The sequence below is a fragment of the Orcinus orca genome, chromosome 2 (genome assembly GCF_937001465.1).
Source record: "Orcinus orca chromosome 2, mOrcOrc1.1, whole genome shotgun sequence".
NCBI classification, from domain to species: domain Eukaryota; kingdom Metazoa; phylum Chordata; class Mammalia; order Artiodactyla; family Delphinidae; genus Orcinus; species Orcinus orca.
In genome coordinates, this window is record NC_064560.1 from 84584899 (window position 1) to 84610973 (window position 26075).

The 26075-nt window shown below is 49.8% G+C and overlaps 4 protein-coding genes across 24 annotated transcripts in view; 2 read left to right on the forward strand and 2 right to left on the reverse strand.

Moving 5' to 3' along the window:
• MAN2C1 (mannosidase alpha class 2C member 1) overlaps positions 1–19939 on the forward strand; it is a 31081-nt gene extending 11142 nt beyond the window's left edge. For 7 of the 8 annotated variants that reach the window (XM_033440104.2, XM_049706754.1, XM_049706753.1 and 4 more), the window contains one exon: positions 71–212. In XM_033440104.2, the coding sequence (XP_033295995.1) occupies positions 71–76 (6 nt within the window). In that variant the 3' untranslated portion in view covers positions 77–212. Of the gene's footprint in view, positions 1–70; positions 1685–4231; positions 4312–6508; positions 19299–19621 lie in introns of those variants that run through there. The other variant, XM_033440108.2, reaches the window with a different exon arrangement.
• On the reverse strand, positions 1012–7926 carry NEIL1 (nei like DNA glycosylase 1). Of its 11 annotated transcripts, none has more exons than XM_033440113.2 (10): positions 7801–7926; positions 5507–5963; positions 3499–3618; positions 3339–3402; positions 2960–3059; positions 2406–2533; positions 2053–2080; positions 1807–1976; positions 1473–1638; positions 1012–1290 (listed from the first exon to the last, which is right to left on the reverse strand). In XM_033440113.2, the coding sequence occupies exons 2-10, from the start codon at positions 5938–5940 to the stop codon at positions 1220–1222; spliced, it is 1281 nt and encodes a 426-aa protein (XP_033296004.1). In that variant the 5' UTR covers positions 5941–5963; positions 7801–7926; the 3' UTR covers positions 1012–1219. The 11 variants fall into 11 exon arrangements, with proteins under 11 accessions (XP_033296004.1, XP_033296003.1, XP_049562715.1 ...); XM_033440112.2 differs by lacking the exon at positions 7801–7926 and adding an exon at positions 7453–7592; XM_049706758.1 differs by lacking the exon at positions 7801–7926 and adding an exon at positions 7245–7286 and having other exon boundaries at positions 1807–1868.
• COMMD4 (COMM domain containing 4) lies at positions 17180–23166 on the reverse strand. Of its 2 annotated transcripts, none has more exons than XM_004276322.4 (8): positions 23095–23166; positions 19212–19283; positions 18943–19008; positions 18704–18743; positions 18292–18411; positions 18028–18108; positions 17542–17718; positions 17180–17453 (listed from the first exon to the last, which is right to left on the reverse strand). In XM_004276322.4, exons 1-8 carry the CDS (start codon positions 23095–23097, stop codon positions 17413–17415), a joined length of 600 nt encoding a protein of 199 aa, XP_004276370.1. In that variant the 5' UTR covers positions 23098–23166; the 3' UTR covers positions 17180–17412. The 2 variants fall into 2 exon arrangements, with proteins under 2 accessions (XP_004276370.1, XP_033296008.1); XM_033440117.2 differs by lacking the exon at positions 23095–23166 and adding an exon at positions 22198–22837.
• Positions 22976–26075, forward strand: part of LOC117203841 (taste receptor cell protein 1) — a 70505-nt gene continuing 67405 nt past the window's right edge. For 2 of the 3 annotated variants that reach the window (XM_049706761.1, XM_049706764.1), the window contains exon 1: positions 22976–23150. The gene's annotated coding sequence lies outside the window, so the exon portion shown is untranslated. Of the gene's footprint in view, positions 23151–23195; positions 23345–26075 lie in introns of those variants that run through there. The other variant, XM_049706765.1, reaches the window with a different exon arrangement.

Below are 26075 nucleotides of genomic sequence, written 5' to 3' on the forward strand. Positions count from 1 at the left end.
GAGTGGGGGCGCGGGGTGGGAGTGGGAGTCCTGCCCTCGCGGGGCCCTCATGGTCCCTCCTGTTCTCCAGCTGTGACCTCCTGGAGCGCCGTGACCCTGCTGGCCCCCTGCCCCTTCGGGACAGCCGCCTGAAGCTCACCTTTTCTCCCTTCCAAGTGCAGTCCCTGTTGCTCGTGCTGCAGCCCGCACCGAGCTGAGCTGAGTCCCTGAGCGTGGGGTTTTGTTTGTGGAAGGCTTTGGGGGCTCCTCATTTCTGCCTCTCAAGCCTGAAGCAAGGATAGTTACCTCTTGAACAATAAACGCTTGGCTTAGGAACCCTGCTGGTAGCCCCTGCTCAGTCCCCTCAGGTCCCAAACTCAGGCATTGAGGGGGGAAGTTTTTACCCCAGGCATCTGGGGACAGGGGCAAGATCTAAGGTTATCTGTGCACGCAGGGTCTGGATTGCAGGCCCCATGACAGAGACGGGGGATATCGGTGACCATAAGCTGACTGTAAGACCACGATATAAGACGCTCTTCTGGGACTTCCCTGGCGGTCCAGTGGTTAAGACTCTGAGCTTCCAATGCAGGGGACGGGTCGGGAAACTAAGATCCCGCATGCCATGTGGTGCGGCCGGTGGGGTGGGGGGAAAAGAAGCAGCAGCAGCTCTTCCCCCGTGTCCACAGGCAGAGGGCCTGGGGCTGGGGAGGAGGCCTGGTGGGTGGGTTCTGGCTGGTCCCCACTAGGAGGGGAGCATTGACTAGTCTGGACTAGGCTAGGGGAGCAGCCACATGAGGAATCCTGGACTGGAGGAGCTGTAGAGCCTGGGCTGCCCCGGGGGACGGGGTGGGTCTCTGCACCACCTCTGAAGGGCTGTCCCTGCAGAGGCAGACTGTCCTGAGAGCCAGGGCCTTGAGGCCTGGGATGGGGCTCAGTCTGCCATGCTGAGGCAGTGGCCCTCCTGTCCCCAGGGCTGGGCACCAGGCCCTCCACATTCGGCTTTCCCAGACCTTCTGCAGCCAACCCAAGAAGTTCAAGGTTTATCAGTTTACTAAAAATTACAGCCTTTTTCACGTGGGCTTAAAAAATGGGGACAATGGGTACAATTAAAAACATCATAGTTGTACAGGGAATGGCCACAGGGCCAGGGGCAGCCAGTCCCCTGCAACTTCCAGGAAGCCGCACAGGCCCAGATCCAGGGCAGCAGGAAGGGGTGGATGCAAGCAAGGAGACCCTCCTGCTAAGAGGCTGAGGTCTCCTCAGGCTCCGAGGATGGGGTGTCAGCCTTGATCTTTTGGGGTCTGCGGCGGCCTGTGGGGAGGACAGGTGAGGTGGCAGCTCGGACCCCAGGCTGAGGACTCTGTCCCAACAGCCTCCCTGCCACCTTTGTCGACGTGTTCCTCCCACCCGCACTGCCATCCCTTCCTCTCCTGGAGAGCCCGTTTTGGTGGTGCCCCTTCCCTCCCTAGAGGAAGATGCTGAGGAAGGCCCACCTGAGGTCGCTGGTTGCCTCCTCCTCTTCCCTTTCTCAGGGACGCAGGGGGCTTCTGGGTCCCGTTGGAGGCTGGTCCCCTCGGGCTGCTGGGCCGCAGTCTGCTCAGGAAGGCCTCTCCGTGCCCTTCGTGTCCTTGAAGGGGCCTTGTTTGGAGATGGAGGATTCTGGGTGGAGAAGACACGGGTCCCTGAAGAGCTCAGCAAGTCACAGGTTGGTTAGAACCCACCATTGCCCTCCATTGTCAAGGGAAGGAGCTGCCCAAGAGCCTGGCCTGGGAGGTACAGCCAGGACAGGAGAGGGTACAGGGAGGGGGTAGGAGCAGGGAGACATACCTCCACTTGGTCCTCAGGACCCCTCTGTGCTCCCTTGGATTTCTTCTTGCGGGACTTGCCCCCTGCAGGATACTGTTGCTGATGGGGTTGGAGGGCCTTGTGGCCGCAGCCCCCTTTCTCTAGACTCCCATGCTCCCACTCTGGAGTGCCTCCGAGGGTTGGGGTGGGGACTGGGATGGAGAAGGGTGCTGTAGCCCTTGCAGGCAACTAGTCCTTTTCCCTCTCATTACATTAGGCATAGCTTACCTTTGGGCGCCAAGGGTCCAGGATCCCCCTAAAATGGAATCAGGAGAATTCAGGAGTCAATCTGGCAGGGGTAGTTTTCCTTGGAGAGGCAGAACTCACACCTGTCCTTCCAGATCAGTGAAGCCCCTCCCCTAGGAAGCCTCTCTGACCGTCCCCTCCCCCCCAGGTCAGAGCCAACAGCAAGGTAACCCTGCCCTGGGCTGCTCCACTAGCTGGGACCCTGGGACTCCAAGGAGGGGAGGGGCATAGCACAGGGAAAGCTTAGATCCTCAGGAACAGTGCAACCCCAGGTCTTTCCATCCCACCAGCTTCCTTAGGGCTCCATTTGCCTGTGTGAGCATTAGAGCCCAAACCTGGAACCAGATGGTGCGGCCATGCCGGTCCCGCAGGGAGCTCATGCCTGGCGTGCCATAACACCGCAGCCAGGCTTGGAAGGCAGCAAAGTCCTCCTCCGTGCTCTCCGGCCCATAGCCTTTGCCCCCTGTGGGACAGAGGAGCCAGGCGGAGGTCAGAGGGCTGACTTAGGCTGGGAGGGGGGGGAGCCCAGTTAGACCTGGCTCAGACCTCAGCTTTACGAGCTGATGGACTGAGTCAGGGGGCCAAGGCTCTCCCTCCTCCAGCTGTGTGACCTCAGGCTGGTGTCTTCCCCACTCTGGGCCATGGCTTTCCCATCCTGGAGTTGAGTTAAGAATCCTTGCCCTGCCTGCCTCATGGGGCAGCTCAGGGGACATAGACACCTGACACGTGAAGATCAGTGAAGGAGGCCTAGTCCATTTAGGAACGACTAGGTTGACAAACTTCCATTCCCCAGGCAGGGAACCAGGCCCAGAGAGGGGCAGGAACTGTCCCAGGTTACACGATATGCCAAAGCAGACCTAGCTGGCCATCTTTGCCTCCCAGGCCTCACCCAGCTGGACCACTTCCTTGGGCACTGAGTGGCACAGCTCCAATAGGTCTGGGTTCTGCAGCTTGGCCCTGATCTTCTGGCTCAGGGTCAGCTCCGGGCTCTGGAGAAGAGGCAGGGGTAGGACCTGGATGTCAGTATGAGGCAGGGCCACTCAGAAGGCAGCTGACCCCTTGAGGAACAGACCCCTTCTGAGCTTGGCAGGACTCAGACAGTTCATCTGCCCCCCATCACCTCCCCCACGCACACACATTGTAGAGATGGGGAAACAGGCTGGAAACCGAGAAGGGACCTGCTTGAGTTAAGCTGGAGACGCCTGACCCAGCCCAGACCCTTGTCGGCCTGCACTAATAGGTGCGTGCATCCCCCCCTGCAGCCTCACCGGCCTGCGCTGCTGCAGTGCCTCCAGAACCGTGCGGGCCTTCTCGAAGGGGGGTATCCTCAGCCTGCAGTGAGGTGGAGAGAGGGCGCCACGCTAAGCAGTGGGGAATGTGGGCACACCCAGCCACCCCAGCCCTCGTGCCCAGGGCCTGCCTGCTGACCGGTATAGGATCTCTGCCCGCAGATAGTTGCCAATGCCATTGAAGAACCTCTGGTCCAAGAGGGCCTCACAAATGGGCCGGTCAAAGGCCTTGTCTGCTAGGTTTCGTAACACATTCTCCCTGGAGGGACACAGTCTGGGCACATGAGACCCATTCTGCCCACCCCACCCCTCCCTGCCTCCCAATGGGTTAGGGGAGAGGAGCTGGGGGAACCCATTCCTGGGTGCAAGGGAAGGAAATGGGGAGTCCCAGTTCCCCTCTTCCCACCCTCAGTGGTGTTTTGGCAGTGGGAACCTCAGTTTTCTGTTAAATGGGAACAACAGTGTGGGATTTTAATGCGTTACAAAAGGTAAAAAAATACCAGTCAAAAGCAGCCTGTTCAAGAAAACACATGAGTCTAGGTATGTGGTGTGTATATCACCAAAGTGCCTCAGACTCAAGACATTTTTGGGAACCAGGTGACCACAGGACCTCAGGTGTGACCGCAGTCTGGAACTCCCTGTCTAGGACTTCTGGTTGGTTAGATATGAAGGTTTGATATTGGCGGGGTCAGGTCTTTTCAAGAAGCTGAAGATCTTCCAGGAAGCTGGTACTGGCACTGTTTATTTAGCAGGAGTGAGGGGGCAAGCCCTGGCTGGTGAGTGCCCCAGCAGCTCCCACCCCACCTCCGAGGGTCATGGGTCTCTCTTCACCACCATGAAGGGTACATGTATCTTGTTTCTTTGTGGAAAAGGATCATGGCAAGACTGACTCAGTGATGGGCGTGAGAAGCAAGTGAAATAGGGGGCCAGAAGACAGAGTTTTGGGGTAAAGGTAAGAGTGGAAGGTTGGCCTGGGTGTTCAGATCCCTGAGGGGGGCAGATCCCCACAGGCTCCGCAGCTGGAGGACAAAACAAGCCGAAACGCTCATCTTGTGAGAGAAGCTTCAGCTGGCAAAGGGTTAACTTGTGGCATGACTCCCCAGAAGAGGTGAAGTGGGAGAAATCCAAGACAACACAGACACTTCCCTAGGGGTGCACTTGGGGGCATACCTGGGAAGGCCAGCAGTCTGCTGCCTTCTGTGGCACCAGAGACGCCCTGACCCACCCCAAGGGGCAGCCGAAGGCGTGCCTTTCCCAAGAAAGGATTTGCCAAGTCCACTCCAAGCCTTTGTGTTTGTGATTCTTGTCAGATTGCTTTTACTTTAGAGCTATGCACAGCTGGCTCCTTCTCATCAGGCAGGCCTCAGCTCACACGTCACCTGGGGTGGCCTTTCCTAATGCACCCTCCTCCTCCCCCCACCTCCACAGCTCAAAGTCATTCTCTACCTCTTGGATTTTTCTTCAGGCATGTGTCTATTTGAATTAATCTAGTCCCCTTTTTCCCCCTGCCCTACCTGAACTAGCTCTGTGGGAGCAGGGACCACATCCCTCTTGATCACTGCTGAACCCCCAACACTTAGAGTTGGCCTGGCACGAAGCAGAGACTCATACATGTTTTATCTTTAGAGGAGGGGAAGTGGCTGACACTGTGCCATCTTATGTGACCTGGATCACATCCCAGGTGGGGCCGTTACCCCTCCCTCAGGCAGAAGACGGGCACAGAGACCACGGGACACAGACCAGTGGGTAGGCAGAATGTGGGAGACCACAGTCTGATTCAGAAACCACATTAGGCAGTCCTCTCCCCACTCCCTTGAAGCAATTCCTTCCTGCTCAGCCTCCTTTCTTAGGTTGTTAGAGCCTCTCCACCTTTCTTCTTAGCCTCTTGAGGGTGCCAAAAGACAGAGTGGGATGCTGACCTGAGACCCAGCTCTCACACTAACTGGCCATGTCCTCATCCACCTCTTGCTCCCACCCTCTCCCACGTCAGTTTTGGGTTTCCACATCCATTAGCTCAGGGAACTGTCCCCAGGAAAGCACACTGTCTTGGTCTACAGGTGAAGGGACTGGAACTCACTTCTTGGCCACCGAGGCACTAACGGCCAGGAGCCCAGGGCTGTATTCATCACACCTGGTGCGGGCCCTACCTGAACTGCTCGTACTCCAGCAAGACACACGGCCCGCGGCCTGGCTGCCACTTGCCCCCGAGGTCCCAGCGGCCAAAGCGGCGGATGTCCACGAAGCAGAGGGCAAGTCGGGGGCCAGGGGGAGCCGTGTAAAAGCGCAGATGGGCATGGGGTGGCAGCGCATCGCTGGGCACCAGCTGGAAGGAGCCGGTCATGCCAAAGCGGAAGACAAGGGCCAGTGGCCCTCGTGGGGGCTGAGCCCCAGGCAGGGGGCTCAGTGTCAGGCGCAGCTCCTTGCCTCGGGCTAAAGCTGAGATGTGGTAGGCGCTGCTCTCAAAGGGCACCTCAGGGTTGCGGCTGACAGGTGACTTCTCCACACACCCGCCAAACACCAGCTCGCTGCATGCCTCGTTCACAAAGTGACTGGCCAGATGTAGCTCAGGGCCCTCAGGCATTCTGTGGGAGGGGTGGCCAGGCCCTGTGGGGGAAGATGACAGCAGGTTGGGCCAGGTGTGCATCCAGTGAGGTAGCAATTATCACTCCCAGTTTTCAGAGGGTCAGAGGGGGCCATGGTCAACTGATAATTGGCAGGAAGTCAGCTGGCTTGGCCACAGCCCCTGCTCTACAACCCTTCCCCCGCCCTCCGCCGAAAATGCTGAGAAAGCTCAGACTAGGGAAATGTGACTCCCTTGCTCATTAACGCGTTCCATGGGCTTCCATGAACCCTTCCTGATTTTAGAATAACGTCCAGATCCTGCCCGGGCCCACACTGTCATCTCATTTCCTCCCACGCTCCCTCTGACTCACTTGCTTCAAGCACACTGCTCTTCTTTCCCCCATGCCTTCGCCCCTGCTGTCCCCCTCAGTCTGGGAACATCCAAGAGAGGACCTCCCTGACCACCCTATCCAAGGCAGCATCGTACCCCCCCGACCCCCTACACGTTTTCCTTCCTTCGTGGCACTCCCAGAACCTGAAATTATTTTATCATCTCTTCTCTGCCTCTACCTCCACTCCCACCCCAGAGTGGAAGCTCTGCTTGCTCATCACCCCACCGCTTGGAATCAGGCCCGCATCGGTTGTCACAATGACTGAGGGAATGAGCCTGGAAGAGAAGAGCTGGGAAAACGGTTGCTCAGAGGCTCAGCCGGCATTGTGGAGGCCTGCCACCACCCACTGGTCAGGACCATAGCGAGGACAAGGAAGAGGGAATGCAGGTGTCTCCAGGTACATCAGCACTGGAGTCAGGTACACACGACTTCGAGGGAGGAGATAGGGGAGTCAGAAGGGCTCCCCAAGCTCTAGCCCATGGTCCAGGGGGTAATAGGAAACGCCCCGGTCAGCGGTCAGCGCCTCGGGCCGAGAGAGGCGTAGTCCCCTTCCTCACCCTCGCTGGCGTAGAGAGGAGAGTTTGCCACTTTCCTCTTCGCCAGATCGACGGCGAAGGTATGTGTTGGGCAGAGGGGGACATTTAGCCAGGGCAGACTCCTTTGCCCTCCCCCCCGCCCCCGCCGCAACCTCAGCGCCGCCCCGGACCTGGCACCCGAAAGGGTTCGTTTTGCTGGAAAAGGTGAACTTCCAGGTTCTTAATTTCGCGAGGGGCGGACGCTCTATGGCTCGCCTCCCACCCACCCCCATCCTCCACCCCCGCTGTCTGTCCTCGGTTAACCCTGGCTCCCTTCCTCCCCAAGGCCCCCAGACCCGTCCTCTCCTCAGCTCTGCTGCACACCCACCCCGACCCCGGGCCCACTCGCAGGCTACCTGCGCCCGTCGCCGCTCCCGCCAGCCTGCAGGCACTATGGGGTTAAGGCCGGGGGCGGAGCGGCGCCTGGGAGCACACTGGGAGCTGCGGTCGCTGCTCCAGCGCCTGATGGGAAGTGTAGTTCCTCAGGTAGGTGGCAAAGACTGTTCCGGGTGGGGTCCCCGAGCTGGGGGGCTTGGGGTGTGGGAAAGGCTTTGGGGCAGTCACCTGGCTGGGGGGTGGCGGAAGAACCTGGCTTCCCGCTGCCCGGCGCCGGCGGGATCCGGCGTCAGGTCTGAGGTCCCGGGTTGCAGCTGTCTCTGTGGCTGTGAAAAGCCACCCGGCTAGTCCGGGACCGGGTCGGCACTCCCAGCAGGAAACAGAAGCACCGTCCCAAAGCAGAGGCGCCTGCAGCTGTGCGCAGAGCGCGAACAGGTGCGCGATAAATGCAGGCTCTGGGGACCCGGTGGTGGCTCTAAGTTTCAACGCTAGTCAGACATAACAAGTAAACATCATCACCACGGGCGATGAAGCGTAGCCAAGCAGCCAAAGGCAGGAGCCGAGAGCGGAACCTACTTCCGTTGTGGAGGAGGGTCTCTCTGCGATGACATTTAGGCTGAAACCTCAGAAGGAGCCATCCGGAAAAGAGAGGGGACGAGTCGCTACGGCGGGCGGAAAGAACTGCCAATGCAAAGGCTTGGAGGCTGGAAAGCAAGCGATTGGCCCACGCAAAGAAGGTGGCTGGGGGTAGTGCTGAGAGGTGAGGACAGACACACAAGCAAGAGCTGGTCTGGTCTGGTCCGACCTCTGGAGGCCTCTGTAAGGAGCTGGCCTTTCATCCTAAGTGTAGCAGGCACTGGTCCCTGACCCACAGCCAGGATTCATACTACTTCTCCTTCCTCCCCCCTTAATCTATTTATTCATTTATTTTGACAGTATTTAAAATGAGACAATGCCTTTATCGAGCTAGTAAAGTTAACAACTTTTTAAAAAATATGTTTATTTATTATTTATTTTGGCTGCACCGGGTCCTAGTTGTAGCATGCTGGATTTAGTTCCCTGACCAGGGATCGACTCCAGCTCGGAGTCTTAGCCACTGCACCACCAGGGAAGTCCCAACAATAACTTGTTAATATTACCTAATACATAGCCCACATTCAGATTTCCCTAACTGTCCGCAAAATGTCTTTGATAGCTAGTTTGTTCAAATCAGAGACCAAATAAGGATTCTGTGTCTCTTCAGTCACTTTAATCTAGATGGAACCACCCTCCCCACCTCTTACCCACCTCACCTCCTTTATTTTTGGTCTTCATGATACTGACCTTTCTGAAGATTCCAAGCCAATTGTCCTTTGAGATGCCCCATCACATTCTGGATTTGTCTGATGTTTCCTTGGGTGTCGTTAACTTGTTCCTCTATCTCTAGTTTTCCCTGCACACCAGAAATTAGATCTAAAGCTTGGAAATACATATGTCTCCTGGGTGCTGCTCTGTACTCCAAACTGCATCACATTAGGAGGCGCCCAACATCTGGTTGTCTCACTTTAATGAGGCTGAAATTGATCACTGGTGAGGCTCTGACAGCCAGACTTCTGTGTTGTAAAGGTATGTTTCACACCTTGTGACCACTAAATAATCTATGGGGTGATTTCTTCGTTTTGTTGGTCTATTTTTGTTTGTTTAAATTAAGTTAAAATGTACATACAGTAAAATTCATCTCTTTTAGAATGTGAGTTTCTTGTTTTGTTTGTTTTTGGTAGGTTTTTTTTTTTTTTTTTGGTGGCGCCTTACAGCATGGAGGATCTTAGTTCCCCAGTCGGGATTGGACCCGTGGCCCCCTGCATTGGAAGCGTGGAGTCTTAACCACTGGACCGCCAAGGAAGTCCCTAGAGTGTGAGGTTTTTTTTTTTTTTTTTGCGTTACGCGGGCCTCTCACTGTTGTGGCCTCTCCCATTGCAGAGCACAGGCTCCGGACGCGCAGGCTCAGCGGCCATGGCTCACGGGCCCAGCCACTCCGCGGCATGTGGGATCCTCCCGGACCGGGGCACGAACCCGTGTCCGCTGCATCGGCAGGCGGACTCTCAACCACTGCGCCACCAGGGAAGCCCTAGAGTGTGAGTTTTGACAAATTCATACACTCATAATCATCACCACAATCAAGAGATAATACATTTCTGTCACCCCCCTAAAATTTGCCCGTACACCTTTTTAGTCAACACTTACACCGTACTCTCTGGCAACCACTGATCTGTTTTCCGCCCCTATAGTTTTTTGCCAATATCATACACTGGCATATCTCATTTATTGCGCTCCACTTTGTTGCACTTAACAGATATTGCTTTCTTTTTTTTTACAAATTGAAGGTTTGTGGCAATCCTCCATTGTCAGATGATGGTTAGCATTTTTTAAGCAATAAAGTATTTTTAAAATTTATTTTATTGAAGTATAGTTGATTTACAATGTTGTATTAGTTTCTGCTGTACAGCAAAGTGATTCAGTTATACATTTATATATATATTCTTTTTCATATTCTTTTCCATTATGGTTTATTACAAGATATTGAATATAATTCCCTGTGCTATACAGTAGAACCTTGTTGTTTATCCATTCTACATATAATGGTTTGCATCTGCCAATCCCAAACTCCCAATCCATCCTTTGCCCACACCCCCAGCAATAAAGTATTTTTTAATTAGGGTTTATACATTGTTTTTTTAGACACAGTGCTATTGCACACTTAATAGACTACAGTATAGTGTAAACAAAACTTTTCTATGCACTGGGAAACCAAAAAGTTCATGTGACTCACCTTATTGCCATACTTGCTTTACTGCAGTGTTCTGGAACCAAACCTGCAGTTAACTCCGAGGTATGCCTGTACATGGAATCTTCAGCCCGTAGCCTTGTGCATCTGCTTTCTTCCTCATAGCATAATGCATTTGAGAACCATCCACGTTGTTATGCTTATCAATCAGTTCATTCCTTTTTTTTTTTTTTTTTTTTTTTTTGTGGTACACAGGCCTCTCGCTGTTGTGGCCTCTCCCGCTGCAGAGCACAGGCTCCGGACGCGCAGGCTCAATGGCCATGGCTCACGGGCCTAGCCGCTCCACGGCATGTGGGATCCTCCCAGACCGGGGCACGAACCCGTGTCCCCTGCATCGGCAGGCGGACTCTCAACCACTGCGCCACCAGGGAAGCCCCTAGTTCATTCCTTTTTATTGCTGAGTAGTATTCCACTGTGTAGATGTACCAGCATGTTTATCCACTCACCAGCTGAGGGACATTGGGTTGTTTACATGTGGTGATTCTTTAGCACCACGCAAATACCCAGTTTCACATCACATCATCCTTTCACCTAATGGCTTTATCATCACTGGTGATCCTTGCCTCAATCAAGTATTTAATTGGGAGTTAAAAAATGGTGATTTTCTGATTCTGTCATTCCTTCTACATTAGCTGGAATTCTTCTGTAAAGAAGAGATTTACTTCATTGACTAGGGTTATTTGGATATTCTGAAATACTAAAAAGACAGGATAAATTCTGAAACCCTTCTCTTTAATTATCAATTTTTAGACTAAGAATTTGGTGCAATAATATCCAATGGTGACAAATTAGAATTGATTTGGGGGGGTTATCTTTTATGGACTCATAGATTTTTTTCCACATTTCATATCTTTAAATTTGTTGCAATCTTTATCTTTTACCCCCACTTATTGAAAGAGTACTATATTAGTCTTTGGGGCTATACAAAGGGATATACAGGGATAAACAGGGATATACAATTCCCATCTTTAAAAAAGGCTGGTAAAAGGCGGGTAGTAAATACAAAATTAATGCAGTGCTACAATAGCAATGAGAGGAGATTCTATGGGATTCTGTGACAACACAGAAGAGGGAATGCTACCTAGGAAACCAAGTTCATATTATACATTTGATGAGACTTGGAAATTTCTTTGTGATTTTTTGTCTGCCACTTTATTTGTGCTTTGTTTATTCCCTGTTTTTCGTTTTGTCTTCTTTTCCTTGCCCTCCTGTGGGCTACTTGAACATCTTTTAGAATTCCAGTTTGACTTACCTATATTGTTTTTGAGTGTGTTATATTGCATACCCTTTGAAGTGGTTGCTGTAGGTGTTACACTATACACATGTATGTACTTGTCACAGCTCACTGGTGTCGACATTTTATCAATTTGAGTATAGAGAAACCTTACTTCCCTTTGCCCTCCCATGTTTATAATAACCTTAAATATCTGTTCTACATACATTGAGAACCACATCTAACAGTATTTTGTTTTGCTTCAACTGTCGAACATATTTCAAAATACTCAAGAGAAGGAAAGTCTACTGCATCCACGTTTTTAGTCTTTCCATTGTTCTTCCTTCCTGATGTTTCAAGATTTCTTCTTCTATCATTTCCTTTCTGTTTGGAGATCCTCCTTTAGCCTTTTTTTAAAAAAAATTTTATTTTATATTGGAGGATAGTTGATTTACAATGTTGTGTTAGCTTCAGGTGTACAGCAGAGTGATTCAGCTATACATATACATATATCTATTCTTTTTCAGATTCCTTTCCCATATAGGTTATTACAGAGTATTGAGTAGACTTCCCTGTGCTATACAGTAGGTCCTTGTTGATTATCTATTTTATAAATAGTAGTGTGTATATGTTAATCCTGACCTCCCAGTTTATCCCTCCCCCCCCACCTTTCCCCTTTGGTAACCATAAGTTTGTTTTCCACATCTGTGACTCTGTTTCTGTTTTGTAAATAAGTTCATTTGTATCATATTTTAGATTCCACATATAAGTAATATCATATGACACTTGTCTTTCTTTGTCTGACTTACTTCACTTAGTATGATAATCTCTAGGTTGATCCATGTTGCTACAAATGGCATTATTTCATTCTTTTTTTATGGGTGAGTAATATTCCACTGTATATAGGTACTACACCTTCTTTATCCGTTGATGGACATTTAGGTTGTTTCCATGACGTGGCTATTGTAAATAGTGCCGCAGTGAACACTGAGGTGCATGTATCTTTTTGAATCATGGTTTTCTCTGGATATGTGCCCAGGAATGGGATTGCTGGATCATATGATAGCTCTGTTTTTAATTTTTTAAGGAACTTCCACACTGTTCTCCATAGTGGCTGTACCGATTTACATTCCCACCAACAGTGTAGGAAGGTTCCCTTTTCTCCACACCCTCTCCATCATTTATTGTTTGTAGACTTTTTGATGATGGCCATTCTAACTGGTGTGGAGTGATACCTCACTGTACTTTTGATTTGCATTTCTCTAATAATTAGCGACATTGAGCATCGCTTTTCATGTGCTTTTTGGCCATCTGTGTGTCTTCTTTGGAAAAATGTCTATTTAGATCTTCTGCCCATTTTTTCATCGGGTTGTTTGTTTTTTTTTAACAATTTTTTTTATATATTTATTTACTTTATTATTTTATTTTTTTGGCTGCGTTGGGTCTTTGTTGCTGCGCACCAGCTTTCTCTAGTTGCATCGAGTAGGGGCTACTCTTCACTGCGGTGCGCCGGCTCCTCGTTGCAGTGGATTTTCTTGTTGCGGAGCATGGGCTCCAGGTGCGCAGGCTTCAGTAGTTGTGGCTCGCAGGCTCTAGAGCACAGGCTCAGTAGTTGTGGCGCACAGGCCCAGTTGCTCCGCGGCATGTGGGATCTTCCCGGACCAGGGCTTGAACCCGTGTCCCCTGCATTGGCAGGCAGACTCCCAACCACTGTGCCACCAGGGAGGCCCTGTTTGTTTCTTTGATATTGAACTGCATGAGTTGTTTATATGTTTTGGAGATTAATCGCTTGTCAGTCACATCGTTTGCAAATATTTTCTCCCATGCTGTGGGTTGTCTTTTTGTTTTGTTTATGGTTTCCTTTTAGCCTTTTTATTTTTAGATTAGGTCTGCTGGTGACAAATTATATTAGTTATCCTTCATCTGTGAATGTCTTGATTTCCCCCTTTACTCTTTTTTAAAATGCCTTACAATTTTGTCACTTTTCAAATTGAAGTATAGTTGATTTACAATACTATATTAGTTTCAGGTGTACAACATAGTGATCCAATATTTTTATAATTATACTCCATTTAAAGTTATTATCAAACATTGACTATATATCCTGTGCTGTACATATGTCCTTGAAGCTTATTTATTTTACACATAGTAGTTTGTACCTCTTAATCCTCTATTCCTATCTTGCCCCTCCCCCTTCTGTCTCCCCACTGGTAACCACTAGTTTGTTCTCTATATCTGTGAGTCTATTTGTTTTGTTATATTCATTCATTTCATTTATTAGATTTCACATATAAGTGAGATCATACACTATTTGTCTTTCTCTAACTTATTTCATTAAGCATAATACCCTCCAGGTCCATCCATGTTTTTGTAAATAGCAAAATTTAATTATTTCTTATGGCTGAGTGATATCATATATATATATATATATATACATACACACACACACACACACACACACACACACAATGAACATTGGGGTGCATGTATGTTTTTGAATTAGTGCCTTTGTCTTCTTCAGATAAATACCCAGAAGTAGGAATGCTGGATTACATTGTAGTTCTATTGCTAGTTTTTTGAGGAACCTCCATACTGCTTTCACAGTGGCTACACCAATTTACATTCAGACCAACAATGTACAAGGGTTCCCCTTTCTCCACATCCTTACCAACATTTGTTATTTGTGGTCTTTTTGATGATAGTCATTCTGACAGGTGTGAGGTGATATCTCATTGTGGTTGTGATTTGCATTTCTCTAATAATTGGTGATGCTGGGCATCTTTTCATATGCCTGTTGGCCATCTCTATGTCTTCTTTGGAAAAATATCTTTTCAGGTCTTCTGCCCAGTTTTTAATTGGGTTGCTTGTTTTTTTTTGATATTGAATTGTATGAGCTATTTATATATTTTGAATATTAACCCCTTATCGGTCATATCATTTGCAAATATTTTCTCCCATTCTGTAGATTGTCTTTTCATTTTGTCAGTGGTTTCCTTTGCTGTGCCAAAGCTTTATGTTTAATTAGGTGCAATTTGTTTAATTTTGCTTTTGTTTCCTTTGCCTTAGGAGACAGATCCAAAAAAATATTGCTACAATTTATGTCAGAGTGTTCTGCCTACATTTTCTTTGAGTTTTATGGTATCCAGTCTTACATTTAGGTCTTTAATCCATTTTGAGTTTATTTTTGTATATGGTGTGAGAAAAATGTTCTAATTTCATTCTTTTACTCCCCCTTTACTCTTGAGGTGATTTTCGCTGAATATAAAATTCCGGGTTGACACTTCTTTTCTTTCAGGGCCCGAAACGTGTTGCGCTTTTTGTTTCTGGCCTTTGTGGTTTCTGATGAGATATTCAGTCATTCGAATTGTTTCCCCCCTATATGTAAGGTGTCATCACTCTCTCGCTGCTTTCAAAATTTTTTTTCTTTAGTTCTCAGAAGTTTGATTATGACGTACCTTGACATAGATTTCTTTGGGTTCAACCTGTGTGGAGTTCATTCAGTTTCTTGACTCTGTAGGTTTGTGTCTTTTGCCATATTTTGGAAAATTTTAGCCATTATTTCTTAGAATACTTTTTCTGTCCTACCTTCTTTCTCCTCACCTTCTGGGACTCTGACAACACAAATACTAGATTTTTTGTTATAGTCCTACAGGTCCCTGAAACTCTGTTTTATTGTTTTGTTGTTGTTGTTGTTTGTTTTCCAAACTATTTTCTCTCTGTTATTCAGGCTGGGTAATTTCTATTGATTTAGCTTCAAATCCACTGATTCTTTCTTCTGTTGTTAAGTCTACCCATTGAGATTTTTACTTGGGTTATTGTAGTTTTCAGTTCTAAAATTTTTATCTGGTTCTTTATATCTTCTGTTTCTCTGCTGAGACTTGAGGCATTTTTATGATAGCTGTTTTAAAATCCTTAGCATAGAATTCTAACAGCTGAGTCATTGGTGTTGGCATTTGTTGTCTTTTTTCATTCACGTTGAGATTTTCTTGGTTCTTGGTACAACGATTTTTTAAATTGAATCCTAGACATTTTGGGTATTATGAGACTGCATCTTATTTAAATCTTCTCTTTTAGCAGGGCTCCTCTGACACAGTACCAGTGGGGAAAGGGGTATGCCACCTCCTTATTGCTGGATGGGGTGGGAGTCTAGGCTTCCACTCAGCCTTTGCAGTCAGGGGTCGAAGAAGGGCTGCAGTTCTGCAGGGTGTGGCTGGAGTACACTTTTTTTTTCTGTAACTTTTTCTGTCCTGTAACTTTTTCTGTCCTGCTGGACTGTCCTTTTCCCGGTCCTTTGCCTAGAGAGAGTAGGCTTTTGTTGGGCCTTCCTTTGTCTGTGTGTTGTTTCTAGGTGGATGGCTTCTCCAGCTCCCAGCTTGGGATACATGAAGCAAAAAGAAAATCTAAGGAATTCTCTGCTGTGTTGTTCTTCAGGTCTTGAGGTCTAGCCAGTCTGCCTTCTTCTCGTCACCTTTCATAGTCTTATGTTTGTTTTATATATAACGTCTAAGGTTTTTAGCTGAACTTAGTGGAAGGAACAGAGAAAAGCCCATCTGCTCCATTTCTCCAGAAGCAGAAGCCAGGAGGGGAGTGAGTCCTTATATCTTTGATGCTTAAATTGTCCCATCTTTAGCCAGTGGGATGAGCTGGCTCCTGTTGACATTACTTATTATTCTTTGATAGCTTCCTTGGATCCCGAGATGTTCTAGGCTTACCTTGTATTCTCCCTGCCCCACACCTGGAATCAGTCTGTTCTACAAGGGACCCTAGCTGGCCTAAGCCAGTCCTGGGAGGCCATTTGTCTTAGTCTGTTCAGGCTGCTATAACAAAACACCATGGACTGGGTGGCTTAAAAAACAGACATTTAGGGACTTCCCTGGTGGCGCAGTGGTTAAGAATCCGCCTGCCAATGCTCGGGACACGGGTTTGAGCCCTGGTCCAGGAAGATTCCACATGCCGCAGAGCAGCAAAGCCCGTGTGCTACAACTACTGAGCCTGCACTCTAGAGCTCGTGAGCCACAACTACTGAGCCTGCGTGCCCTGGAGCCTGTGCTCCGAAACAAGAGAAGCCACTGTAATGAGAAACCTGTGCACTGCAACAAAGAGTAGCCTCCGCTCTCCACAACTAGAGAAAGCCTGCACACAGCAGTGAAGACCCAACACAGCCAAAAAATAAATTTATTTTTTTTTTAAAAAAATCCAAAAAACCAGACATTTATTTCTCGTAGTTCTAGAGGCTGGGACGTCCAAGTTCGAGTCAGAATCAGTTCTTGGTGAGGGCTCTCTCCTGCCTTGTTAGACAGCTGTCTTCTCCCTATGTTCTCATATGGCCTTTCCACAGTATAGAGAGTCTGTCTTCCTTTTCTTATAAGAGTGCTAATCATCACAAGGGTCCCACTCTCATGACTTCATCTGAACTTAATTATTCCCCAAAGCCCCACCTCCTAAAACCATCTCACTGGGAGTGGGGGCTTAGACATATGAATTTGGCAGGGGGTGGGGAATGGGTGCATCACAAACAAACATTCAGCCCATTATCCCATTCCACTTGCCAGTGAGTGGTTCCGGCATGGGCCTTCTCTCTTCCTAAAGAAGATGACAGAGAGGCAAGGGCTCTCTCCTTTCTCTACCTGGGGTATCTGGTGTTGGGGCCAACCACTTGCTGCCAGCCTAAGGACAGGGCCAGCACAGAGAGGGCAGAGTCAAGAGCATCATAGGACTGGGAGCTAGAACCCTGATTTTCCTGTCTACAGACAAGCTGTTTCATTTTGGCTCTCGTTCTGCCTCAACCCTGACCTGCCTCAATCAGCAGCTGAGCAAAGAAAAAAGAAAACGTGCAATAGGTCAGGGAGGTCAGTATGTCACTTGGTCTCTCTCCTGAAAACCTCTGATCTGAACCCAAAAGAAATCCATGCACACACTTCTTTACACCTCTGTTTATTCTTCCTTCTCATGAAAACCACTGACATGTGCCTTTCATGGGGGAGGGAAGACAATGCTGCAACAGTGTTCAGGATCCCTAGGCTGAATTCTCAGGTGGTAACCTAGGAAGCCAGACATGCAGGAGGCCAGGCCCCTAGGGTCCTGGAGCTGGGGCAGCCCCTGAAGAGAAGTTCGGAGGGCAGCTCCACATGGGCCCCGTGAGCTCTTCTTCTCAGCCCAGGGAGCTCATCAGGGTCTGGGCCTGCTTCAGTTCTGCAGGGGCAAGAGGTAGGTAGGCAGGCGGCAATTAGGCAGGATCTGGGAGGGCCCCTTACCCTCCAGGTATACAGCTGAGCCTCACCTGCCAGGAGGACCTGGAACTTGTCTGCTGAGAGGGACATGGTAACAGGCTGGGCCGGGGCACCCGAGGCAGCTGCCACCTCCAGCCGCAGGTGCACCATGGGCTCTTCCACGGACCGCAGCAGGCTAGAACTCAGGGTGTAGTCCACCCGCCAGCCCACGCCTGTCAGCCTGTTCACTGCAAGACCGAAAGGGGCTCAGGGTCACAGACAGGGGAGCCAGGCAGCCCTAGCCCATACCCTGGTTCAGCCCTGAACCCTTCAGGGCTATGTGGCCTTTGAGAAGCTCTCATCCCTCTGATCCAGGAGCTCAGATTACCCATAGCAGATCTCAGAGGAAAGAAACCGGGGCTGGTGTCAGGAATCCCAGCTCTGTGACTGCTCGACATGTGATGTGGTTAAGTCTCCTTTCTGAAGACAAACACCTCCCAAGCCACATGCACCTTCTAGAATGGAGCCCAGCCCCCACCCGGGCACCCCACACTCACCTCGCAAGCTGCAGGCCCGCAGGTGCTCCTGCAGGGAGCTTTGCTTCTCCTCATAACAGCGACACAGGCTGGCTGCATGCTCTGGGGGCCGAAGGGAGGTCCCCTGAGCTAGCAGGTGGGTGCTGGGGCTTAGGCCACTCAAAGGGCAGGTCTCAGGCTCCTGGCCCAGAGAGGGCAAGGTGCATCTCAGGGTCACACAGCCTGACCTTTGCCTGGCACCCCTTGGCCCACAGGTTACCCACCTGCCTGCCCTCATCCCTGTACCTTTGGGCAGCCCCAGCTGCTGCAGTTCACTGGACAAGGACTCGCCATCCACGCTATGCTTGGCCGCACTGGAGAGGATGAAACTCAGCACTGCCACTGTGGCCTTCACATCACCCGACTCTGGGGGGAGCCGTGGGTGGAATGGGGGGTGTCACTGTGGCCCCAGCCACCTCCTTGACACCCCACTATCTTCAGCTCAGAGCCTCCAGGCCTCCTTGAGCCATGAGCACCGCTACTGCCCCACTGGGAGTGGGCAGAGGACCCTAGGGCTGGCAATGTCTTTCTTCCCTCATGCTCCTCTGCTGAGGCAGGTGGGTCAGAGTGGGCTGTTGGGAGGAGGGGCCTCTGTGCCGGGCCCCAGGCTGAATACCCGGGTTTGCCCAAAGGTCTGCGGACCCAGTGGGGTACTCACCAAACCTGGCATCAGCGGTGAGCTTCAGGATCTTCTCATACTGTGGAGAAAGGAGGCCCTCAAGGGGTGCCGGACCCCCGCTCACTAGCCCCCAACCCCTGGCCTGGATCCTGTGGTAAGGACACGAGGTATCTAGGGAGGGTGGGAGCTGATCACCCGTCTCCCTGGGTCTGGTGCACTTTCAGGGCAGTGGGGGTCACAGGGTCATGGGACAGTGGGGTGCGGGGCCCTGCACTCACGTCAATCCCCTGTCCCAGAAGGTCCTTCAGCACCTGGCTACACAGCAGCCTCAGCTTCACGGAGGACTGGAGGGGAAGGCCTTACATCAGCCAGACTGACCCACCTCACCCCTCCATGCTGGTGGGCTGGCTCAGAGAAGGCTGGCCACATACCTGACCAGTCACACAGCATGTTCGGACAGCCCGAGAGCGCTGAGGCCCCAGCCCAAGAGTGACCTCCCCACCCTCCACCCTCAGAGCCCCCACCCCCAAGACCCCATGCACTCAACGATTTTGGCCAGCGTGCTGATCTCTGCCAGGACCCAGTCAGGACAGTCCAGGTCACCACAGAACCGGAACCTCTGCAAGGGAGTAAGGTAGGTGGTCAGGCTGGAGGGCCGGCTGACGTATGGCCAGGTGTCTCCCACGCCACTGCTCCTCAGGGTTCCTGCTGCCTGTCCAAGATGCGTGCCCTCCGGCCCACGTCTTCTCCCCCAGTACCAGGCTGTTTGGAGAACCCTCTGCCTGACTCACACTGCCACCAAACCTTGTTCTCATGGCTGTCCCAGCAGACATGACTGGGCACCTTCTCCGTGGGAGAGCCCACTCTAGGCGCTGGGGGTGCAGCATGGAACACAACAAAGTACCTGGCCTCAGGGTGCGCGTGACCATCTCACCTTCTCCTCCTTTCCCTCCCCAGCTCCAGCCATACTGGCCTCCCTGCTGCTCCTGTTGCAGATTAAACGTGGCTTGCTCTCTCACTTCACTCAGGTCTCTGCTCAAATGACACCTCTTCTGATGGACTTTCTCTGACTTTGCTTTCTTAAATAGCCCCTCACACAAGGAAATTTTTGGGGTCAGTGGATGTATTCATTATCTTGATCATGGTAATGTTTTCATGAGCATATATGCATCGAAACTTATTGAACCATATATTTGCACACACATGGTTTGTTTTATGTCGATATTATCTCAAGGAAGCTGTTAAAAAAAAATAAAACAGCTCTTCACCATCATGCTTTAGCTGTTTATCTTTCCTTCTTGATCTCCATGGCATTTATCACAGAATATATCACGTTTTATTACTTATTCAAGGCCCATCTCCTCTGTCAGGATGCAAACCCACCTGGTTAACCACATCTTGACAATATCGTCCACCCCCCGATCAACTGTCCTTTGTCCTGTTTCTGTGGCAAAGCTCTAACGCACAGCAATATACATGTTCATCTTCCCACGCCTCTGTCTGGGCTGCTTACAGATGATGGGAACAAAACCCGCAAACTGGGTACACGGTCAGTCCACGTTCTCCTGATTCTGCTGGGCCCTCAGTGCAGCCCCATAATCCCATGTCCTCTACTTGGCCCCATCGTTCACCTTATCAATCACTTCAGACCTGCTCCATGACCCTTCAACCTCCAATCCTTTTCACCTGTCATCCCCCTGATCACACCTGACTCCACTGCCCTGGGGCTTCTACATGGGCCTCCAATGAAGTTCTCTAGCCATGGTCACAAATGACTTTCTTCACTAAATCTAGTCTTCCTCTTCCTTAACTCCTCAGCAGCATCTGACACAAACACATCCTTCTTCCTGAAGCCACATACTCTTCTGGATTTCTCCCTATGGCCTAGCCTCTGTCTCATTTTCTGGCTCACCCTCCTTTCTCCAGCCCCAAATGGTGATCCCTGCAGACTGCCTACTGTCATTATTCTGGGGCAGGGGACTAGGACTGCTGGTGAGGTGGTGGGAGTGTTAAGGACAGCCTTGTACTTCTTCTCCTATTTCAGGAGTTTTTACCCATTTTGTGGCATCGACTCATCAGGCATCTGGTGAAGTCTATAGGCTTTTCCCAAAATGATGTTTTTAGATGTACAAAATACACAGGAGGGTCTTCCCTGGTGGTCCAGTGGTAAAGAATCTGCCTTCCAATGCAGGGGATGTGGGTTCGATCCCTGGTCAGGGAACTAAGATCCCACATGCCGCGGGGCAACTAAGCCCACGTGCCGTAACTAAAGAGCCCTGTGTCACAAACTACAGAGCCCACGCGCTCTGGAGGCCACACAACAACTAGAGAAGAGAAAACCCGCACGCCACAACTAGAGAGAAGCCCGCGCACTGCAAGAAGCTCTGCAACGAAAGATCCCACGTGCCGCAACGAGGACCCGACTCAGCCAAATAAATATTTTTTTAAATACATAGGAAAAACTCCATACTAAAAGGAACTAATTAAAAGTTATCAAAATAGGGAGTTCCCTGGTGGCCTAGTGGTTAGGATTCTGGGCTTTCACTGCCATGGCCCTGGGTTCAACCCCTGGTCAGGGAACGTAGATCCTGCAAGCCGCGTCGAGTGGCAAAAAAAAGTTATCAAAGTATTCAAAACAAATTGGTGATGTGACATATGTTTCAAGTCAAATAATGACAGTAATTTAGAAATGAGCATAAACAATAGGTAAACAATGCCAACAGCTGTAATGTGATATGAAAATATCTGATTTCTATTAGTGACAGTCAGAGGTGCTGCTAATCATAGTGGGTTGCCAACACTCATAATTGAAGAAAATACTAAATTTCAGTTTGAGGTCAGCCAAAATTGAGAGGTAATATTTCTCCTAACTTCATGGGTCCCTGACTTCTACCCACAGAAGTCTTCTACCATCATCTCCGTATTATTTACTTTTTTACCATAAGCACGTGTTCCTTGTGCAATTTCTTAAAATGCTGGCTTTTCTCTGAGTTCTGTCCTAGGTCCTCTCTTCCCAACTAATATTCTGGCTGAGACAGGTTACACATTTCAGGGTTCAATGATCATCTTTGTGCTGATGACTCCCAAATTTATAACTGCCATTGTAGATTCTCTTCTGAGCTCCAGACACTTAAATCTAGACTGTCTCCTAGCCAGCTGCACCTGGCAGCTCAGACGCCTCACTCAGCGCATATCAAAGTAACTGGTTCTCTTCCAGCTGAAACCTGCCCCCACCCCAGTGAGCACCACCACCTGGGAACCACGCCCAGACCCCTCCCTCTCCTTTTTCCCTCATGCATTTAGTCCCTGAGCCCTGCTGATTTCCCCCACTTCTATCTCCACTCTCTCCACCATATCTCAAGTCACTACCATCTCCTGGGGGGCCTGCTGCCCCTGGCTGGGCTCTCTGTTCCTCTCTTGCTCCCTCCACAAGTCAGCTGAAAGGCTCTTCCTAGCTTCCCAGCACCCTCTTCTTAAAGTCCAACCTCCTCTATGTGGCTCTCAAGACCCAGCAAGCTTTGGTCTATGCTTACCTGTCGAGCTTCATCTTTCACTAGCCTGCAGTTTCTACTCTTCCAGGTGATGAAATGCATTCATTCCTAGGGAGCCATGCTCCCTCTCACCTGAAGCCTTTGAATGCTGTTCCCTGTCTGAAGATACAGCCTCCCACCAGCCCCGCTCCATGCCTCCTAACCCCTGATACGCAAACTGCACTGCACCCAGCTAGCTTTCTTCCCTGCTCCCAGGCCCTCATATGATGTCATCCTTGGGTCGCCTCCCTGACACTATGCACAAGGTGAGTTTGGTCCCTTCCCCTCAAGTCTTAACTATGACTGCCCATTCAAACTTCCAGCTTGGCCCTTCCCTCCTGCAGCCAAAGTCTCAGTGCCTGGCACAGTGCATGGTATACAGCAGGCACTCACAACCTGTTGAAGGAATGAATGGATGTATGAGTTGGGAAATCCCAACCCCAAATCTACTCCTTTCTGGCTCTGGGAAGAGCGAAGGGCCTTCCTAACAGTGCAGAAGACTGAGCTTAACTGTAAGCAAGTTTTTCTCCAGGTCCCACAGGAGCGCTGGGAAGTGGGCACCTTTGGGAGGGCCTCTTGGGGCAGAGGAAGGCCTGGAGGGACAAGCCCCAGCTCGTGTCCCGGGGGTGCGCGGGCCCTTACTTTCCGTCAAGGCACTCCTAGCCTGCCGGCCCGCCCTGCCCTACCCATCCTGCAGGGAGGAGGGTGAAGGGAGGCTTTTTTCTACCAGAGCCTCGGCCCTCACGACTGCACCCAAGTGTCTGCTGAGTGGCCCGGCAGACTTCCCATCTCCTCGCACCCGGCGCCCCACCCTTCCCGCAGCCGCGGCGGTGAGATTTGGGGTCTCGTACTCTGCCCGCCCCCAGCACCCACTGCCTCGCATCACCCCTCATCCCTCACCATCGCGCCAGGAAGCCCGCGCCCAAGACTTCCACTTTCCGGTCGCGCCGGGTCAGGTGATGTGGCGGTCACGTGACGCTGGGGCGCGGGGGCGGAGGCCTCCTCGGATCGGGGCGGGAGCAAGTCGGCCAGCTCCGAGCTGTTGGGGCGGAATACCGGGTCCCTTTCTCAGTCCCCAGAACCTTTCCCTGGAAAGGGCCAGCGCCAACCCCCAGGTTAACTGAGAACAGAACCAAAGCAGTAGGAAGAGGTAGTAGAAACCGTTTAATTTGTTCTCCTTAAGGGAGCGGGAGCCTTCCGTTCTGCCGGGGTATTTCAGGTCGTCTCCGTGTTTTGCGTCAGTAAGCAATGCCATTACATACAGCTGTGGGCTGTGGCAAAAGACGTATTTTAAAAATTTATTGGAATAGAATGCACATACAGGAAATTGTACGTAGTGTAAACACAGAGCTTAATGAATTTTCTTTTTTTAATTAATTATTTATTGGCTGCGTTGGGTCTTCCGTTGCTGTGCGCGGGCTTTCTCTAGTTGCGGCGAGTAGGGTCTACTCTTTGTTGTGGTGCGCGGGCTTCTCATTGCGATGGCTTCTCTTGCTCCAGAGCACAGGCTCTAGGCACGCGGGCTTCAGTAGTTGTGCCTCGTGGGCTCAGTAGTTGTGGCTTGCGGGCTCTAGAGCGCAGGCTCAGTAGTGTGGCGCACGTGCAGAGCTGCTCCGCGGCATGTGGAATCTTCCCGGACCAGGGATGGAACCCGTGTCCCCTGCATTGGCAGGCGGATTCTTAACCACTGCACCACCAAGGAAGCCCCTTAATGAATTTTCATAAACCATACACCCCATGTAACCAGCACCCAAATAAGGAAACATTACCAGTACCCCAGATATCTCCTTCAAGTGCCTAGGTATTTTATTTCATTTTGATGAATCCCTTAAGGTGCCTAGCAAAAAGGCCTGGAACAGTTGACACCCTCAGGAGAACTGTTTTGCAGCTTCACCAACATCGGATGTTTGTCTTAATTTTTCCCAACTTAATGGGAGAAAAATAGGTTGCTTTAAATTGCATTAGTCTGCTTACTTGTGAGTTTGAGCTAATGGCTTGTCTAGGAAAACTAAGTTTCCCATGTTCACTTGAAGAGGAAAAAACAAAAAAACCCAAAATAGCAACAACAAAAATACACTAGAGAATAGACTAATAACCAAAGAAGAAATTGAACAGTTTGAGATCTGTCTTCAATTCCATGCCCCTCACCCATACACTAGGCCCTGCTTGTTTTATTGTTGCAGGCTTTCAAAGTACAGATGGAGCCTATGGCAATTAAACTGCTCCCTAAATAGAAAGAGATGGAACGCTAATTCCTGCTAAAATTGATCTCACTTATAAAGAGCTTTCTAAAAATCATAAACATCATCATGTTGAAGTCAAGAGTGTGTTACAATACACCATATCAATAAAAAATTTTAAGAGTATAAGAATAGTTCCATTTGTATTTCATCATCTCAGTAGGTTAAAGAAAAGAACTGATACATTTGGGAAACCATTTTTTTTTATTAAAAAGAAAAAAAATAGTAATAGATGAAAACTGCCTTAAGTTGATAGAGTATTTGCAAAACAAAACCGCAAACATCAAAGGGACATATTATTTAAATTTGGAAATAAGGCAAAAAGGTGGGTGGCCTGTCCTTTTAATGTCATACCGGAGCATTGGCTCACAGATTTGTTTCACAAATAAAGATGATTTGCCTATTTAGGGCAGTGGTTCTCGGACTTTACAGCGTATCAGGATCATCTGCTGGGCTTGTTAAAACAGTGTTGGGCCCCACCCCCAGAGTTTTTAATTAAATAGGTCTCGGGTGGGACTTGAAAATCTGCATTTCCAACAAGTTCCAGGTGTGCTGAGATTTCCAGTTTGGGGACTACACTTTGAAAACCACTCATGTAGGAAAATGTACCTGAGAAATTATGTTAACTCACAGATTTCTGTCCAATAGAAAAGTTAACCCCAAAGATTAGAGTTTTATTGCCCCATGGGAAATTAGCAGGTTTTGTCTCTAACTTAGCACACACTTCAAAGTGCCTTTGCCAGTGCACTAGAAATACTTCTCAGAATGTTCTTCGAGTTAGCTTTACCATCTTACTGTTCCCTCATTAATTGAATAAAATATTTGACATGCATTCCTTCACTTGTATGAAAGTCACGTTTTTCATTTTTTCAAATTAAACTTTGATAGAGTATACTTGTGTACTAGTCCTGGACAGGAGTATACAGATACTAGTGTATATGTTTTTAAATATTTTATTTATTTAGCTGCGCAAGGTCTTAGTTGCGGCACAATGGGATCTTCCTTGCCACGTGCGGGATCTTCAGTTGCAGCATATGGGATCTAGTTCCCTGACCGGGGACCGAACCAGGGCCCCCTGCATTAGGAAGTCTTAGCCACTGGACCACCAGGGAAGTCCCACTAGTGTATATTTTAATACTAGACGTATTCCTGTTAAAGTCAGAATCAGTAACGCACTCTCATTGTGACCCAACATTGTCCTAGAGGTGTTAAGGCCAGGGGTTCTCAACTGGGGGTGATTTTGTATTCCGGGGGGATATTTGGCAATGTCTGGAGATACTCTTAGTTGTCACAACTAGGGAGTGTTGCTGACGTCCAGAGGGCAGAGGGCAGAAGCCAGGGATACTGCTAAACATCCTACAAGGTGTAGGACGGTCCCCAGTAACAAAGAATTAAAAGGTGGTCGGTGGCTAGTGGAATGTGCTGGAGCACTGTATGTAGACCAGGCTCTCCAGGCCCACCTGGTGCAGAGGAGTCAGCGGTCCACAGGTGAGCGCCTGCTCGTCCCAGCCCCACACACCTCACAGGTGGAGAGAGGAAGGCTTCGTAAGGAGGTGGAGGCAAGCAGGGGAGCCCAGGCCTCATCTGTCTGACCTCCTCCCTGCCTGAGAGAAAGCCCCAGGTCAGCGCTGGGAGGGTCAG